Genomic DNA, 20448 nt, shown 5'->3' with positions numbered 1-20448 from the left:
AATAGATCAATGTTAACCACTAAAGTGTGCATAATGTTACCCAAATCTGAACTTCTGGTGACTCCAGCTCATGGGCTGATCCACAATTATCAGTTATTTTTGGAACAGTGGGGCTGTACACAGCCATGCAAATTACAAGACACACTTCTGTACGTTGTGTTCTAAGAATATGCCTTGCAAGTATTCGTTTACCCACATTCTTAAATTCCTGGGGTTTCATATACAAAAAACCCCACCAAATCCACCCAACATAAAATGCAAACTTATGTCACATTCCTGCAGGGCTCTTCATCTGTATTCAGTTACATCTAGATTCTCTCCTTTGCTAGTTGTTGTGTGTTTGAATCCTCTTTCTTCTTCTGTTTATAATTATGTGGCTTTTTAATAAACTCATTAAATAAATGGTTGGCCCTCAAAATTTGCCACTGGTACCTCTGAAGCTTACTAGTAAACCTACACCTGAAAATGAAAGGGAAAAAAAAGATAATGTCTCAGACATGCTGCACGTTGCCTGCCATGTATGTGGAGACCCCAGCCTGGAAAGCCACTTACTCAGTGTAAATCCAGTTCGGTTCTATTGACCTTTCTTTCCCTCACAGTACATTAGTGCTCATGAAAAATCTTGCAGCGGAAGCCCTATAGAAGAAATCTTTTGTCCACAGCAAATGCACTTCCCACATTCCCCTCCTTTACAACAGGCAAAAGAGCAAACGTCGTTCCTACTTTTAAAATAATCGCAAGGCCAGACACCCAACTCAGACATAAATACCACAAGGCCTTTGTCATGGACTCTTTCTCGAGTCCTAATTCAAGTGCTATCTCCACCTGTTTGTCCTCTCTTACTCCATCAAACAAATGAAAAATTATGATAAGTCCTCTGAAAATCTGACTGCAATTCTAACATTCAGCTCCTACAAGCCACCCTACAGATCACCCTTTCTGTCACCTCCAGATCACTGCTCCCTGTGAATTTCCTTAAGCCAAATCTTCCTGGGTTTTTTTTTGTTTGGTTTTTGGGGGCTTGTTGTTGTTTTGTTTGGGTTTTTTTTGTTTGTTTGTGCCGGTTTGTTTGGTTTTGGTTTTTTGTTTGTTGGTTTGGTTTTTTTGTGGGTTTTTTTGTTGGTGGGGTAGGTGGTGTTTGTTTTTTTTTTTTCTTTTCCTTATCTTCTCTTCCTTCTTCCTTTTTTTTCCTTATGATAATCATTCACCAGGTCAAAAAGAGATTCAAGAGACAAATGATGGCATCTGCAACAACCCAAACAACTCCATAGAAGGAAACAAAACAGGCCAGGATCAGAAAGGCTGTTATATATCAACACAGTAAATACAGTCCAATTCTCAGCTGGTGTAAATCAACCTGTGTCCATCTGGTTTTATAAACCAGAGCAATTTGATGTTAAGCACACAGTAGAAAAATCTTATTCATGTTAAACTACAGCATTTTAAATCCCAGGGAGTATTGACCCTATCTGACACCTATTTCAATCGGCGGCCAAACTCTCATCTCCCCGGACAGGGAACAGCCAGGAGCACACTGCATGCTCCTGGGGCATGGGCCCTTAATGCCTTCTCACATTTAAAGTTTCCTACCCTTAAAAAAATCACAGCTACACCTAGCTTGTAGTAATCCAAAACCATGTCTTCAGGGCACCCTTCAGTGGCCTACATATGGTGTTTGAATTTCACACATTGCTTTGAACTATAAGGAGAACTACAAATATCTGCTCAATCAGCTCTGCTGTTCCTCCGAGGCAGCTATACTGAGTGCCAGGGAGTTTCTGTGGTGGCACACAAGCCATCAGCACCCAGGAGAGAAATATGGATTCACAACACCAGGAGGTTCCAGGAGGTTCTGATAGTCAAAGGTTAAATATCTAACTGGTGTTTTCATTGTCTAGATCACTAAGATATTTTGGTCAAAAATGTCTTCATAGAATCAATGATTTGGGTTGGACGGGATCTTAAAGATCATCTAGTTCCAACTGCCATGAGCAAGGACACCTTCCACTAGAACAGATTGCTCAAAGCCTCATTCAACCTGGCCCTGTTGTCTTGCATATTTATTACATATTGACTTCTGAGCTGACTTTACAAATGGTTGATTGCAACTGTTTCAGCAAGGAAAGACTAGAGATCCGATTTCCATCCCCCCACCCTTACAAGTCCTGGTGAACTCTTGAGGAACAAGTACTCTACAGGCCAGTCTCTAATCTGCCACCCTAAGAAAGGTGAGACAGGCCTCTCTTCGGGCAAAAAACAAAAAAAGAAAGATGAACCATGTATTTGATGAAATATTCTAGGGGTCATCTCCAGTCTGTTGTTTTGTCTGGCAGCCTCTACTCACTGCATTTTCTTGTTACTGTTTTCCCAGATTGCACGCACTCGTTTGTCTACCACTGCCAGTCTCTCTTGTACTGAGTGCAGCATGCAAAGCCCCTTCCAAAAAAAACAAACAACACTTAAGACCAGAGAAAGAAACAAAACTTAAAAGCCTGATAAAAACAGATGTCAGCAGGTGATGGAAACACTTCTGCATAAAAAAAGTAATCTCCTTAATTCGACATCAGCTGCAAAAACTGCTGTGCTCCCTTGAATATCAACTTTCTGGCTGACTCGCAGGCAAGCCTGGAAAAGGATGTTAATGGTTTGCTTGGTCAGTGCACACAGAAAGGAAGGAGGATCAGTGAAGGAGCTGCCAGCTGTGTTCCCTGCTTCAGGAAGCTCAAGAAATCTTTTCAGTTGTCCAAGCTTGCAAGGGCGCTGGGATTATGGCCCTTCAGTGGATGGGGGTGTTTCTTTCTTATGGTTTGTCCTCTAATGATGTTAAAGGGCAAGGAGGTTTTGACTGACACGCAGCAGACCCCAGAGAGACTAATTACTCAGACAGTCTCTTTTCCCTTACCAGCTCTTCTTGAGCATCTGCAAAGACTCTTTAAATTTGACTTGCAAATGCTAATCATTTTCCTTTGTAGCACTGGATTGTTCCTCTTCAGGGCTTTTACATGCACTTTCCATTTACACAATGCTAACTCCCATAATGGTCAATAAAGGCCAGTATATTAGTATGACAAACTTATGTTCTCAGTCATGCACAGAATTTGAATTCAATTAGAAAGTCAGTCTGCGTTCATAAAAGCAACACTAACGAGCAAATGGAGCTTTCCTGTGCTACATAACAGATATCACATATCTTTGGATTGCTGTCAATTCTTTATGTAAATACTTTAAATCCCTTGGACTTCGTTTTTCACACCATATAGTGAGTCTCTTCATAATCAAATAGTATTTAAAACATTTACTGCCTTGTTAAATCTAACAAGTTAGATTTACTGGGATAGTCACTTGCCTTAATAGCCAATTTAGTAAAACTCAATGTATTCATTGATGGATAAATATATAATAGGCGGTTGTTAAACTTTAATAAATATGTTTAATAGTCAGCTGGCATTTTCTCTCAATGGCAGCACTTCCTCTTGGCTGCCAACAGGAAATGCTGCTCCTGAATGTGCCAATTCAGCCCACATGTGGGGAATAAATTGATTCAGAGGAACAAACAGGAGTACGAATTTCAGGTAGCTTTCCTATGCTGCTTGTCACAAGATGAGCAATAACTGAGGTTATTCTAAGCTCCCATCAAGACAGTCAGGTGTTGAATAGGACAGTGTAAGGAAGAGCATGAGCTACAGTGTTTGTCTAGACTCCATACAAGCAATGAACCAGGACAGGAAAGGCAGCTAGCTACCTGAAAGTCATTTAAATGATATTCACATATTATTATGCCATTTATAGTCTTACCACACTCCTTGTTTCATGTAGATCATGACACATTCACTCCACTCTGCCACTCTGTGTCAGTGTGACACCTCAGCTTCTAGCTAGATCTTTTAAGGCTTTTGGGTACCTGAGAAAAAATTTTGGAGGAATCCACATCCTTAGACGACTAAAAACCTTTGAAAATCAGGCCCTTAGCTCAAACTGTAGAACTTTATGGCTAATCTCTGCAGGTCCCAGGATCAGTTCTCCATACTGAAAGCAACTATTGCATGTAAATGAGAAAAAAACGGACCAAAAATATCTTCAGAAGAGACTGTATTTGTATGCTGGGCTGAGAAGCTTGATCATAGCCATGAGACACTCACCTGGGTGGGATTATATAGTTCCTGCAGTGGGCTTCTGGATCCTTTCCGACAGCAAATGTCCATCCCAAATGGATTTCTACGCATTACTGCAAGGGGAAATTGAAATTAATACAGGTTAGCAACACTGGTTAGCAGTAATCAATTGCAATACCTACAGCAAGAAAAGATTTTCTGACAGATCATGGAATTCCAGACAGTGCTGTTCCTTAACTCCTAATTTTACTTTCCCTAGAAATTGTCCAAAAGCTAAATCTTTTATCTATTGTGGAAGTTACTAAAGATAAAAGCTCTCTTATAAAAGTTGTTATGCAACAACTCCCAGCTTGCATCCACAAAAATTCAAGCATAGGGACCAAAACAACACAATTTTCAGCAGTGTTGGCATTCAGGAATCTGCTTCTCTGATCATCAAGGAGGAGTCAGCTAGATTGCTATAATCAGCATCTCTGAGAGACAGTGTTTGAGCCTCTCTCCAGCCTCAGTACAGATGGACACAGGAACCTAACGATAAAACATTGATTTTAAAGCTTCTGGCCTAACTCTTTGGTTTCTCCTAGAACAGACACTCATCAGTACAAAACACACATACATACTTCATCATTGCTGCACTCCTTACCCCAAACTATTTTACTCTACATATTACAACTGGAAATTTGACTGATCCGCGACCCAACATATGCTCTGTTATCCCCACTGAAGGCCAGCAGGTTTTCAAACCAAAGGCTTTGACAAAGGTCTTTGATCAAGGAGCATTTCGGATGATAAAACATTTTTCAGGAGAGGTGTTGATCTGAGCCCCAGCAGGCACAGAGATCATCAGCTTCAAGTTAGACCTCTGTGGCCATAAAACTCTGCATAAGAAGCCATTTGGCTCCACCCCCCTCCTACAGTCAGGAGGAAAACAAGAGCATGCCTGTGCTTCTAATCTCTTGGCCCACATCACATCGTCCTCTGCTAACACTCTTCAGCACCCAGCTTGCCCTGAGAACTACAGAAGGAGCATCAAGCTGTCAGACATCAGGCATTGCACCGAGGGGAGGTTTGTCTCATCAAGGCTTAATTACGACATCAAAGAAAAAAAAAAAAGGAAAAAAGAGATGTTCCTGCTGGGAACATCATGTTAAGCAGAGTCATGCATGCTTTTACCACCTCTTGCCATGTTTTGTAACCAGAAACTATTGAAGTGTCCCTAGAGCAATGAGCTGCACCACTTGCAGTCATGATATAGTGGGCTTCAAGCCAAGTCAGAGAATACAGCCCAGTCATGTTTTAAGACTGAGGGCTAACATGTAATCATAATTGATAAATTAAGTAGTATAAACCACAGAAAACTGTATACAGTCCAATCTGGGAACATAATTGATTCCTTCACTCACTCCATATCTATTTTTCAAAAGAAGGTAATTATCTAAAGACAACCGGGTTGTTTTTTCCCTGAGCAAACAGATTCCACTGGTCTTGTGGCAGGAGTTGGACATACACACTCAGTAAACAAACTGGCTAAATGTTTTTATTGTCTTCACAATTAGGACAGTAATGTTACAAGTGGCTATAATTTTAATTGACACATTTAAATGCCTGATTAAATTCTGCGCATTGCAGACAAATATTGCAATTCCTCCATTTTTGTGATAATGTGCCCTTTTAAAAGACAACTTAGAATGTGTTTTAAAAAGTTAAAACTTTAAAAATATTTCACATGACTAATGTCACCTTCCAATGCCTGGAAGTGATTCTAGGAAGAAAACTTTGAAGTGAGGATGTGAGACGTCCATCGGTCATTCTAATTACAGAGCTCCTGTCCATCTTATCCCCCATCTGTCATCCCCCTCCATACTCTTGTACCAGGAACTGTGTCCAGAGATGCTTTTAAAATCATTTTGTGGTTCCCTCCTCATTAAAGCAACCTTTCCAAAATGAAGCCTTCCACTCAACAGCAGACCACACACTTTCCATTTAAACACCACAGCAGGGGGAAAGAGAAAGGGGAACGTTTCAGTGTATCCAGACTGTGATTAACTAAGATCCTGCGACACTGATGCTTTGTTCCAAAATGAAGAAGAATAATGCTAGTGTGGTATTCCCTAATTTATTATTTCACTTTTCATTTCCATTAAATACACTAAACAGTAACATGCATAAATGTATCCCTTCCTGGTTTACTTGGCCAGCAGGTATAAACACAGAAACACTTTATATGCAGCAGTAACAGCAATAAAGATTAAATTATTTACACAACATGGAAGATTTGTTTCCAGATGTAAACAGACAACAATAAAAAAAGCAACTGTTTCCCCAGCCAAAGCTAAATGCTAGTGTAGAGCCTTAGTCACAGAGGAGATTCAATCTATTTTATCAAACCCAATATTACTTAATTGGTTTGGTTTTTTTCATTAAGCCTTTAGAAGCAGACTGCAGGGTTAGCATAGCAACACAGCACTCATTTCCCTGTTTACTGCTGTCAGGAACATCACGCCTTGATGCAGCTGATGCACCTCTGTGCACACTTGGAAAATACTTGTGCCTGGAATTTAACTACAGCATCAAAATAAAGGTGCATAAGCCCCTTTCCCCAGCAAAAATCCCACTTGCACTGTTCGCAGAATTGTCCTCAGGTGAATAACTATAAGGAATGTTTTCATATAGTTCAGCCTTGCTGACATGTCTGTGGAAAAACTCACCTCTCATGGCTCCTGCAACCTGTTTTCTACCATCTTAGCCTCTCTGAGGCAGTGTTTCATCATACAGATGACACAACATTTTAGGCCTGAATTTCCTCCATAGCAATGTGCTATGTTAGTAAGAAAACTAACCTGGATGGTAACTTCAGCCATACGTATTTTAACAACGCTTTCACTAAGAATCTATCACACTACTGTGGTAGTGAAAATTTAAAAAATCGAGCCCTTTATCCTCACCAAATTTTCTTATTAGCATAGTAAATATCTAAATCTACGTTATATGGCTTGGGCTGATCTCCATACATAATTACAGTTAATTATAATCTAATGATAAGTATTGCACATGCATGGCTCCAAGAACTGATGAAATGATCACGTTCATGCACACTAAGAGTGTGAAGCGGCTGACAAAGAATCTTAGAATTGTTTAGGTTGGAAAAGAGCTTTAAGTTTAGCAGCATTAGATGCCTTTAACGATTAAGGAGTGGTGCTACTGCTGCAAGTGCAGCAAAAATGTGAATCCCCTGAATTTAGCCAATAAGCAACTGGATGAACTGCTAGTTTGTTACTGAAATACAAGAGTTGTAAGAACATGACTCTTCTGCCATCCCCAGGAATGATTTGTCCAAAATGCAATCTTCGCTCATCTTGCTAAAATCTGTGGAATCACTAGTTATTAACCTAGTAGGAAGTTTGGAGAGGATGTTATCTAGGTAGCAAATTTCAGTTTTTCAAAAGAGAAAGATAAATGTCCTGGCTTATCAACACAATAATCAGCTCTGTATACATATACAGAGAGAAGGAAACTACAAGTGTAGGCTTTAAATCATCTCAGAACAGAAGCATCCATGCACAACTTCCAGAAAATTCCATTTAGACCCACTAGTACCAAGGGCAGGAATTTGACCTGCGAATTACAGTGCATCGAACACAAGAACACAGCAATCCTCAGTCAAACCTTCTTCTAGTGTCTCTGCAGAAAAGAAGTCCAAAGGTTTTGCCACCAAGAAAGGTATCCTTTGAACCTCCTGCCACGGTCCAACAATCGATGTGTTACAAGTGGCAGAGTAAATGCACGTGGCAAAGCACCTGCAAGGTCTTGGCACCTACAAGAGGAGGTGTCCCCTCCAGGTTGCAGCCAGCTTAGAATAATGGGCACAGGTGGGGAAGGGGGACATGCAGGAAGGTGTGGTATAAAGCCTTCATTTTTTGGCACGACCTTTCAGAAACTGAAGATCATTAACGTGTAAACCAGGTTTAAGTTGTCACCTCTACTTGGCAGGAAGCATTTATAATGCATCCAATAACTTACAAAGACCCTGACCCAGAATGGGAGACCTCTGGAAAAAAACCCCTAAAATAAAAAGCCACATGAGTGCAATTTCTGCCTCTTCCTATGAGGAACTGCAGAGAAATTGAGAGGGGGGACATGGTTACACTTCTGTTGGGAGATTACTGGCTTAAAAGGGTATGTCAAACACTGGGACTACCTAGACAACAGTGAAAAGGAAGCAGGAGGGGAATGGGAACCAAGATTTTTGGAGACTTAAAATCATAAAGGTCACCTTCTCACAAACCTGTGTGCGTTCAAGTCACAGAGGAGGCTCTGCTGGAAGAAACACACAAAATAATTGCCACTTCTTCCACTGGACTTACAGAGACAAACAAGCGACATTTCAAATGTTGAGTGCATGCATTCAGCAGCCAGCTCTATCACCACCATCCTACAATCATCTTGTAAATGTCAGAGGCTCCAATTTCCAAGACTTCCATATAATAAAAGTTCCCCAACTGCAATCTAGCAACTGCTTTCCTACTTGGTAACATTTAATTTACATCTATTGGACTATCCTAATTACTGCCAAGATAACAAAAGCCAAATGTAAAAACTTCACCTCTGTTTGCTGCCTCTTAAATTAACAGTCTCATACTACAAATATTTGAGAAAAGTTCTGAGGACATATTAATATTTAACTTTTCATTGCACTGGTTGAAAGTGCAGAGACAAAATACAGCATTGCTTAAAGCTAATATATGTAATACACTCCACCTATTGGAATACAAGTGTCTCACTGAGGAGGAAAAAGTATGCATTAGGAGCCGTATGGTAAGACTCTGGTTGAAAATAGGATCCTGTTCTTGTTTAAAAGAAAAAAAAATAGTCAAATATATTCCTCATTTTGGTCTGTTTGCTTTTCTTTTTTGGTGTAATTTCTGTATGAGAGGCTGAAAATGGACAGCATTTTGCCTGTTTCTTCTGGTTGAAGTATATTGTTCTCCAGCTAATCCACTGCTCTCCTGCTGTCCAACTGCCCCTAATTTCAGGACAGGATTAATGCTTTCCATGGAGCATCCTGATAGCAAAGAGCAGGTACACGACATGTTAGCATTTTCCATAAGATGTAAACAACTGGGTTAAGGCTGACCATTCACCTGAATATCCCCTACCCAACCTAGACAGAAAAACCAGTGCCACTTGGTTGAGGCAACGCAGCAGCATCAAAACAGCTACTTAAATCTATGGCATCTCTAGCCATATTTACATAAGTTACTGTCTTCAAACTTCCTGAATTTTTAAAGAAAAGCAGGAATAATTAATTATACCCGTACTGAAGGGTTAGCGATTCTCTTCAGCTTAAGATTTTGAAATGGTTTTTCTTGCACATACTTCTGCTACGACCCCAAAGCAGGACAGAAAATTACTTTTATTTGGCACACAGGATGAAGCATTGAAATACACTTTCAAATACTACACTAAACACAGAGACATCCATAGCTCAATTGTATGTATTTGTAAATGATATAAAACTACTGCTCTGGCAAGAATTATGCTTAGGGCAAACAGGTCACATCCGAACACAAACCAAGCAAGGCTCAATCCAACAACATTTTGCACATGCAACATTCTTTAAGCATCATAACACTCAGGGCAAAGTTGAAGTAAGTGACCCTAGGAAGCAGCTCTTTCCTGGAGTTCGTCACAGGTTTTGGACTGAATTCTTTTTGTGATTTGGAGCATCCTGTCTACATACCTTTCAGACAGTTAGCTAAAATCGTGCTGAATAAGCTTGTCATAAGTAACCGGCTCATTCTGCTTCAGGAAAATGAGACTTCCATAATAATTGACAACAATCTGCTCTGCAAGACTTCAGCCAAGTCCAAACCACAGGCAAAGCTGGAAATTCAGCCTCAAAAAAGACTATTTCAAATGTCATTAAAATTCCTGTGCTCCCTTCTACAGAGTAATCAGGAAAAGGGCACCAAATGGTCTGATGGGGTTAATTTTTAATCAGCAATAAAGAGCATGAAAAGTGAATGCAAATGCTGTCACCCAGCACTGGCTCCAGAGCCTGAGCAAGGGGACTTTGAGATTGCTCTCCAGGCAATGATTTATGAACACTAATCCTTCAGCAGGGGTTCACAAAGATCAGCGGATTGATAACAACATCTTGTGACATCTGGGGCCTTGTGCTTTGCTGCGTTCAGCTCAGGATTTTAGACTAAATTATCGGTCTTTCATCTGGAGACCACAGGTACAAGGATTTATGACTAAACTCTTGTCTGGCCTCTTTCAATTTCTTAAGGCAAAACTGCAGCTTTCTTCACTGGAGCTTGAGAGATGTATTTTTAGAAAGTAAAAATCAGATTAGGTATTTTATATAAGCACGTCAAAGTCTTGAATGCAGAGAATGCGATAATTCTTATTCTCTACATTAGTAGAGAACCAGATTTTACCTTACACCAGACAGTAAGTACAAAACCAAGGGTTTACTTAGTTTGAGAAACAAACAAAAAAAAAATGGATACAACAAAAGTGAAGAATGAAAAATAAAGAAAAAAATCACACCTAATTGAAATGATTATGGCTGAGAAGGGCAAGAAAGCTGCAAATTATGACGCCAGGGACCAGAGTCCTCAGCTCACAGGTCAAAAAAGTAGAGGCAAAGAGGTTAAAAACTTCCACAAACCGATTAGTTGCCACAGACTGAATTCATGCTAGGAAGTGAGATTTCTCTTATGAGCTACTCGTCTAAGCTGCTACAATTTAGAGAGAGCCACAGCTGCAAGAATGGGGTGCTCCATGCAGCTCTGGAGGTGGCTCCTCTCCTTTCCCACTGACCAGCAACCCTAGATGGTTGAAGTTACATGAAATAAACCCCGGCCCAGTAAAGAAATGAATCCCAACATTTGTTTCTTAGCTCTAATCACTAATTACAAAGGTTGTAAATGCCCTCCAAAGAATAGAGAGATATTTAATTCCTTTTTGCTTTAGACAGTTTTCCAGAAATAAATTTGTATTTTATCCTGTTTGTTCTCAGATTAGCATGGGGATGGATTTAATTGGGCACAGTGGGGAAGTTAATATCCTTGGGTGAAATTATGCAGAGACTTAGATCCTCGGCCACCCTACGGACATTGCATGTGGCATAAATTAGCACAACATCTTTCCTGTTAATGAACAATGAGAAACTTTTTTCCAGTAATTTTTTAAAAATGTTAATCCATACAGCATTTCTTTAGAAGTCTCGAGAAATTATCCACAAAGTCAAGAGACTTTTCCACAGGCTTTACTTCTCCCACGAGGAGAGCTCTATTTTGTTTATCTCTGGAACACACAGGCTGCTTTTAATGCATCATGTTTCTGCGGGTGCAAACTACAAACTGTGTTAGACTCGGTCAGAATATTTCAGATAGCACCTCGTTTTCTCAGGCATGAAATGCAGATTTGGGGGCATCACAATATTTCACATGTTCTTTCCGAATGGATCACTGACCACTTCAGTTGTCTGAACATCACTCTATTCATGCCCTGGTTTACACCTTCCAGTAGCAAAGCCAGATGTCCCAAAATATGGATAAAAATGGTCTATTTCTTTTTTCACCAAACTACTTCTACGTCTTCGTAGATAAATAAAAAAAATTTTTACCATTCACATCAACTTAAGAACTTCTTTGGTTTTTTTCTGTCTCAAATGCAACGTTCTCCAAAGGAAGTTAGAACCTTAGGAATTGTGGTTTTAACTATATGTACTTCATAAACAAACACGTGCATTATGAATTTGCATGAAAGGACACTGTGGATCCAGTATATCAAATGCAAGAAGAACTTTGCAGACATTCCACTTTTTCCTACTTTTCCACTACAAGTTAGCCATGTGTTTTGCAAAATGATATTGCAATAATCTGGGAAGGTTGGAAAATTTCTAGAGAAGCTGACAGGCTTCTAAACGTGCCTCCTTCCACTCTCTAGATACGCGGTGTAGCAACATCAGCAGGCACATCTGCTGCTGGGTTGTCTTTACAGAAAAGAGCTGAATGCTCTACTCTGTCCTTCTTATCAGCCTAGTTTTCAAGGTTGTAGATAGTTGGCTATATCCCATCTCTCTCATGTAAGTTCAAACAAAAACTGTGCATATGCAGGTCCAGGGGAAAAAAAACGCTACATTTGCATTGTCCTAAAATAATAAGAAGCTGGATTTCTTTTTCTGTATTTCCCACCACTTCCATCGCACTGTTCGTATCAGTCTACTAAACAAAAATGATTTATGAGCTTACAAAAAAAAAAAGAAAAAAAAGAGGGAGAGAAAAACCTTTAAAGGAGGAAGGTTTCTTTAGAAAGTTGTAATTTTAAAAGCATTTATCTTGAATCACAGTCAAAATGAAAACGATGGCTGCTGCAGCTGCAGTCTATTTAAGCTACTGTTTCTTAGCTGTTCTTCAACAGATGTGCATTGAAGATGAAACACAAAATCATATTTGCAATGGATCTACTGAAACGCACAGCAAGTCTTCTCACAAGTCAAGCAAGAATAGAAAATAGAGCTGCAGCAGTCATTTTAACCTGGAGCAATGAAAGGCTTAAACTTTTGGTCTCTGAACTTGAGGCAGAAGCAGTCCACACACACATATGCACACCTGACCTGACACAAACAGAAATCAAGGGACTCAGGTCATTTTTGTCCTAGTGACATGTCCAGATGGACCAAGATTTACCACCTCTGAAGCAGCGCCCCTGGTATTTTTAGTGCAATCACATCCTCCTCATACTTTACTGTGATTTATGAACAACAATTTTCTTTACAAGAATTTGATAAGCGGAAAAGAAAGTATGAAATCCCGCAGTAATCGCTTCCAGAGCAGTCATTCATTATGGCAAAGAGGATTACAACTGCAGCTTGTTGGATAAGCAGATGAGCTCTTACAAATTAAGGATGCTACTTCCTTGGCAATGTGAAGGCCAAATGCTGATATTAAAAGGGAAAAAAGTATCACAGACAGTAAAGGCCCGATTCTGCGATTTGCAAGCTGTCCAGACTAATAATTAATACACAGCTGGGCTTACTGTCTTATTCCACAGAGTTTATTCTGTTTAATACTTCTAAACTCCAAGTAATCCCAATGCACAGAGGCACAATCGGCTTCTTTGCAAGATCTTTTACTTTTCCAGCAGCTCTTTATTGCCTCAGCTGACCAGGATCAGGACAGGTTCAGGTCTGCAGAGCACTGCTGGCTCTACAGACCGGCAGCTCCACAGATGGGGCTGGCCCCATGTCCAGCCCCATGGGACCTCAGGAGTTCTCCACCACTCCTGCCTCCTTCCAGCTGGATCCGCACATCCATACACAGAGGCTGGAAAGCTGCTTTCACACACTGCTCTCTCCCTTAGCAATGAGCTGCACATGGAGAATATTGCTTTCAGATGTAAGAATCCCCTCATGCGGCAGTTTTGAAATTCCCCAAACCACAGATCCTTCACAACATTTTACATATGAATAGGACATTGTCAGCTCCCTCACACCCAGACTGCACTTCACCACACACAGAAGAGTAAAATACACATTAGCACTATAAAACTTCATCTCAATTAGCATAATCTGTATTTCCATTATAGAGCCCAGCTTTACAGCCAGCCTCGGGTGAGACACTGAGCACACTGGATCTGTCTTTCTCTAAGGAGGAATTCTCAAAACACAAGAAAACTATTCAGAATGGTGAATGCATGAGCTCTCAGTGCCTGCTTATCTTGCAGCAGTTCTGCTCCCTTCATCTGTCTCCTTCCATTGCTCCCATCATCTCAGTGAGTTTAATTAAAACCTTTTGATGCACTTTGTCTGCAGTGAGGAAATGCAGCCATGTCCCACACATACAAGAGTGGATGGGCCAAGCACACCAACTCCACCTCCCAAAGGCATCTCCCAGAGGAAAAAGGAGTGACCGAGGAATGATCTTTCTGTGACTTTACTTCCAGTGAGAGTATTTAAAGGGAAACCAAAACAGGCAGCAGTGGTAAAAGACACATATTCTGATATCACTAACAAATATGATACTGGATAGACTAAAAATTTTTAATTGACAGGGACTCTTCCTCCAAATAGCATGGATATGCTATATGCATATATATGCAACATGCACATATAGCATGAGGCTACTATGCAAGTAACTTTCTTCTGCATCAAATGGGAACAAAGGAACCACACAGCACTTCAACATGTCATTTCTCAGGCACCAGAATACTGGATACCTATGTGACCTCTACTGGTAATAATAGTATTTCATAATTAGCACACAAAATAATAGGTTTTAGTTTGAGTCACTAATAGCCTGCCAACTGCACTGTGGAATTTCTATTAGTGTTGCAGCTGGTGACCAGTAAGTACCTAAAATCCAGGATCTCTCTAACAGTATCATTCTCGAGGAGATGGGCAACAAAACTGTTCGACAGAGTCATGGACTTAAAAAGTTCTTCCATAGGGAACAAACGCTGCTCTTGTACTTGTGAGGTCCCATGCAAAGAGGGATCGAAAAAGCAGGAGAGGAAAAAAAGGAAAGCACCCTTTCCACAGGACTTCCCTAAAATAATTCCCAATTAAGTTATAGTTCATCTGTCAGAAAGACAACTCATCTTGTTTTTAAATTTGCCAGAAGCAGAAAAAAAATCCACCTTGGAAAACTGATGATTTGATGACAAATTCTCCTCCCTAGACATAGTCTTTTGCTAAGCTGACGTGACCTATGCATCCCTTCCAGTCAGAATCTTCGTGGTACTCTTTTCCCTTTCTTCTGAACACACTCAAAGCTGACATTAAACTTGCTGAAACCAGGGTGCCCTGCATCACACAGCACCACATCAAAGGCTGTGGCAGGACTCACATGATTAGCAAGTGCCACCTCCCCTCTCTGGCCCTGTCCTCCACGCTTTCCCATGCCAGGGTAGCATTAGGTCTCCTGTGGGTGATGCAGCAAGCAGGCCAGCTGGTGAATCATCACTCTCAAACCCTTTTCAGACCTCTCTTTCAACAAAAGATGACACTCTACAAAGTAAGCATCACCTAGATTTTATTCCTCTATGCATTCAGCCCTACCAGAATGACTAAAATTTGGTTGCCACCCAATTCACTGGGTATTCACAATTCTGTATTAATGACTTGCAGTTCTCCTCCTCTCCATTTACAATTGCCCTAACTTTTGCATCCTCTATAAACCTGAACAATAAATGACTGTGTTTCGCTCTTGATGATGAATTAGAACATTTAACAAGCATCAACCCAAAATCTGGTCCCTCAGGCATCCCGTGGGAAATGTATCCACTTAGTGATGATTTCCCAGTTACAGCTATTTCTACAAACTGTCAAACATTTTTTAAATCAGCATTATGTGTGCCAAATTGATATGCGTTCACTTGCCAATTTAACTTTTGGGTTGTTCAGTCCCATATGCACCTGTATAGAAGTAATTCTGGCATTCAAATATTGTATCATTAAAATAATGAGGGTCATCAGCTTGGAGAATTAATTTTAAAACATTTATTTGTGAAAAATGTTCAGGTTAGCTATCTGTCTTTAACCTTCCAAGGCTTCAGAGAAGGCTTCTATGATGTATTCCAGTCTTGCTTTGCTCTCAGCTCTGCATGGGTTAATTTTATCACAAGTGCTTGAAAGCTGAAACATCGAAACTGCATTTTAATTGACAATATTTTACACTTTCAGCTTAAAAATATAGAGCAGAATAAAAATTACAGTTTAAGTGATGCTTTCTCAAGCCACAGAGTTGAATGGCAGATAGGAGTGATCTGGAGAGAATAATCTCAGACAGCTGCTGCTTTTGGGACAATCCTTACATTTTATTCTGAAAACTCTATTTGTCTTCACTGAATATTAATCAGCTATTACCAAGAAGTATATGTAAAAACGCTGCTAAATAACCGAACACAACAAATGGAAAAACTGTGATTTGATTTCAAATTTACAACAAGGGGTTTTCACATACTACTCCTTTCCAAGCTGAGATAAATCACCTCAGCTCCATGAACTCAAACAGATCTCTGTCCTTCTGCACGGCTGGGAATTGCATCTGAACTGTCTACAGTGAAAGGAAGATTTACTGAGATTGACTGCTTGAGTTCTCAGCAGACAAGGCAGTGAAATCATTTTATTCAGCTGGGAAGGACACCATTTGGGTGCTTACGTGGAGCTATTCATGCAGGTATGACATGAGTGACTATATTACACCCATGCATTATTGATGTTGACACAGCACACCAGTGTTTTACCCACCACCAGATGTTGGTGGGTTTTTTTTATTTTGTAATTACCTAATTTTCAAGAGTTGTAACATGCTGCATCACATTCAACTGCTCAAATCCAACAATTAAATAGCAGTTCATTTTGATTTCTGCTTTCCATTCTTTACATTTTACTTTTATTTATTTCATTAGGGGACTCCCAGGTTGAAAGTTTAAGTAATAGTCAGAGAAAATGGCAATGTGAATTTTTCATCTAATAGTAGTCTCTTACTTAACAACCTTTTTTTTTTTTTTCCCAGAGCATGCTGCTTTTCAACTATTCTATTTAATCTATTTACTCTTGACATAGTATTTTCCTGTCAAAACCCATTCTATTTTTCTGAAATCTTTATCCTCTCTATATTCCTCTCCGGCCTCTTCTTTTTCCCCCTCACTAAGCTATTCTCTTTGGCACTCTGCTGCTGCCGCCCCTACACACCTCTACCATCCTTTAAGCTCAGTCTCTGCTAACCATTTCTCTTGTCTCATCTCTTCTAGTCTTCCAACAGACCAAGAAAAATCTCAGCTTGCTCCCTAACCTGGCCACCATGCCAGGAACCTGGGTCCCCCTCAACCCAGAGCAAGGGGTGGCAAAGGGTGGCGGGGAGAGGAGGTGTTGAAGGTTTGGGGACTTGGCTTCAGTCACACATGAGGAAGCAGAAAAAAGCCCTCTCCCTTGTGTCCTCCTAGGTTTTTGGGGCTTTAACACCATCCCTGAGCCTGGCAGCCCTCTTCCACGACCTCAGTGCCCCACTCCCAGCTCAGCGCTGTCACTCTATACATTCCCCTTCTCCATTCCCGGGAGACCCCATCTACCCAGGGGCCCTGCATCAGCTGAAGGGCAATAATGAAAAAAAAAAAGGTTTGGGAGGCAGGCAGATTACAAGGCCAAGAGCCACAGTGCAGGGAGGCCAGGAGGCATGGCTGGTCTTATTTATAGTTTTTCTTTGGGGCTTTGTTTTTTCCTGTAGTTAAAACAGTTAAGAAAGGTGACAGAGTTCGAGGTCGGGAGCATTGTCACAGGCACACAAAGGCACGACCAGACAAGAGACTCAGCAGCAATGTTGCCAAGTGCTTCCCCGTTTCTCAGTAAACAGTAGCTTATCCTTTACATTTTACATACTTACTTTCAATTCCCTATCCCAAATGTTTAAACAAAGAGCAGTCATCCCTTCAAACAAAGGCTGTGAGTATGGAAAATATCCAACATTTACATGCTGCTTTATGACAGGGTGCACAAGAATTTTTCTCTTCTGACCAAGGCTGTGCTCCAGTGAAAATCAGTGTTGGAAAGCAAAAATTTCAGGTAAATTAAGACTGCCTATTACCTCTACCTCAGCTATGAATGTTTTCTTGTAATGGGAACCCCGAACAGAAAAGGAGAACATCACAAGCTGATAACCCCATTCACACTAACCTTGCGGAATCTGCATTTAGAGTGTTGCATTTGTGGCTACAACCAAATGTGTGCTAATTTCAAAGGAGAGCTGAATATGCATATTTAAAAAATCACATCCAAACCACTAGCACCGACTAATTTTGCTGCTAAAAAACTTAGCTATGCTCTTTGTTATGCTGCTGTTTCACATTGCCTGCAAAATAATGAGGGATATAAAGGTTGTAGATGAGGATATAAGTGAACCTGAAAAATCAGAGTTTCTGATCAGCCTGAGGTAATTGCAATATAAGTAAAGAGTGCAGGGTGAAGGTAATGAGTGATTTCATTTAAATCCTCCCACAAACAGGATTAATTCCATGCTCTGCAGATGTTCATTTGTGTCGTATTTATCCTATGGGGACATGAAAATACAGGGTGGTTTGCTGTATACTTTGCTTACCATGTTAAGACAATTTAACTGTTTCTCTTGCTACTTTCTCTATGCTACTTCTCTTCCAACAGAGGACAACAGCCCTAAACCCTATACCCTCCATCAGCCCACCCCAGCCCCAGCACTGAGGATCTCATTTAATTCCTGCCTTACTGAGGAATGTCCTTTAAGTAGGAGGCTCTCCTCAACTATGTCACCTGGCCATACTAGTAATCATAGAATCAAAGAATGGTTTGGGTTGGAAGGGACTTAAAGATCAAGTAGTTCCAACCCCGCTACCATAGGCAGGGACATCTTCCACTAGACAGGTTTCTCAAAGCCCCATCCAACCTGGCCTTGAACACTTCAGGGATGGGGCATCCACAGCTACTCTGGGCAATCTGTTCCAGTGCCTCACCACCCTTCCAGTAAAGAATTTCTTCCTTATATCTAATCTGAATCTACCCACTGCCAGTTTGAAGCCACTACCCCTTGTCCTGTCATGCCATGCACTTACAAAAAGGAATGCCAGTAAGTAGAGAAATCCAAATGAACTGTCTCAGGCTGAGGTTCAAGCTTTTAGAAATAATATGTGCTTGGGGATTTGGTGTGAACTCTTCCAAAAGCTTCCACTTGCGGATTCTTCAAAACACCTGTTGGCAGAATCCAGCTTTCCAAATATCACTCTCATCACAGCTACAGCTAATCATCAGTCTGCAGCTGGACAATGCAGCATCAACCAATTGTTTTGCTTCAGAAACTCCCTGTTTGAGCTAGTGCTTCCCATGAATGCTTCCTTATGCAGAAAAGGGTGGGAATGCTCTGGTTACATTTCCACTGTTTTCCACACAGAACAGCCTCAGAGAAGCTTCCTTATTGCCATGTGGGAGCTGAATCTTCAGGACACCCTTTGGATGGTGCTCTGGGCTGGGAGCAGGTTGAAGCTCATCAAAACTTGCTCGTCCCAAAACTGTAAAGTCATCCCTATCCTTAAGTCAACCCCAAATAAAACACACAGTGCAGGGAAAGAAAAGGGGAAATAAAACACAAGCACAGCAAGCCCCAACCAAACATAAGGGTTTCTCTCCTTCATCTGCCAATACTTCGTGCAGACAAAAGACAGAGGGGTAAGCTCTGCACATGACTAAGGTTTTCCAGCACTAGGGCTTTCTCAATGTTATTTGTCTAATCAAAAAGTCAACAAGCTCCCTCGTGGATTTTTATTGCTAGGATAACACTGAAGGAAGAAACCACAAGACTTCATTTCCTTTCTGCCATGTTTCTCAAACAGTATCTCTTTGCTCACCACAGACAAAACAAAACACAGGCTTCTTCCCTCCCTTTAAACTAGAGATTAAGGAACTCAGATAATCCTTAATACTGAGAAACAAGTGACCAAAATGGTTCTTCCAAACCCAAACAGCATTTTTCTACCCCACCATCCAGACACAACACGGTCACACCAGCCACATGGGCTCTGCAATCTCCTTCCCAGAAGCTCCCTCCCAGCAATGCCATTTCTCCTCCTCACAGCAAAGCTTAGGTCAGGATTAAAGAGGTGAGGGAATGTCTGAAATACAAAAGGTCTTTTACTGGCCACATCAAGTACAATATGTGAGACAGAAATGATAAAAGCCAAAGGAAGACTTTCAGCTTCCCAGCAAAAAGTAGCCATTAAAAGCAGTCATCAAGGCCAGGTGCCAAGCTAAAAATGCACAGGGTGACAGCCAGCCCCACCACTTGCCACTTGGTGAAATCACTGTCTCCAGGCTAACACCTCAAGGAAGCAATTACAGACATCTTGCTCCCCAAATCACACTGAGAGGAGACGAATAGGATGAACTACAAGCAACCCCCAATGGTCACTAATAATGCAATTTCTTTCTAACAGATATGGCATCACAGCAACCAGCATTACTGTTTGACTTGAAAAGTGTAGAACACAGCAAGAGCAAACACTTCTTCCTCCCTGAATCACCCCTTTCATCTTCCCGTGGCCTTTCTCCTGAAAAAACATGAAGAAAGCGACAAAGCAAAAATAAGACTTACAAAAACCTGTGCCTATCGGGCACAAATAAATAGAAATGAAAAAAGCTTTTAAAAAAAAAAAAAAAAAAAGAAGTTTCCTAAAAGAAACCTGACCAAATTCTACTACTACCTTTCCCTTTCCAATGCCAGCATTAAAGGAAAGATTTGTATACTTGCTTGCCCAGTTCTGTAATTTCACTGCTGTCACTACACAAGGCATCAGTGGTACT

At 40.7% G+C, this 20448-nt stretch overlaps 1 protein-coding gene across 2 annotated transcripts in view; it reads right to left on the bottom strand.

The window, feature by feature from the left end:
* The window catches only part of CHST11 (carbohydrate sulfotransferase 11), a 161835-nt gene that overhangs the window by 87309 nt on the left and 54078 nt on the right, over positions 1–20448 (bottom strand). For both annotated transcript variants that reach the window (XM_027890471.1, XM_027890472.1), the window contains exon 2: positions 4140–4225. In XM_027890471.1, the coding sequence (XP_027746272.1) occupies positions 4140–4225 (86 nt within the window). The remainder of the gene's footprint in view (positions 1–4139; positions 4226–20448) is intronic.

The sequence above is a fragment of the Empidonax traillii genome, unplaced genomic scaffold (genome assembly GCF_003031625.1).
Source record: "Empidonax traillii isolate 1590-97213 ecotype Southwest subspecies unplaced genomic scaffold, ASM303162v1 scaffold289:size826226, whole genome shotgun sequence".
In the NCBI taxonomy this organism is placed as follows: domain Eukaryota; kingdom Metazoa; phylum Chordata; class Aves; order Passeriformes; family Tyrannidae; genus Empidonax; species Empidonax traillii.
This window is presented reverse-complemented; position numbering and strand designations above follow the sequence as displayed.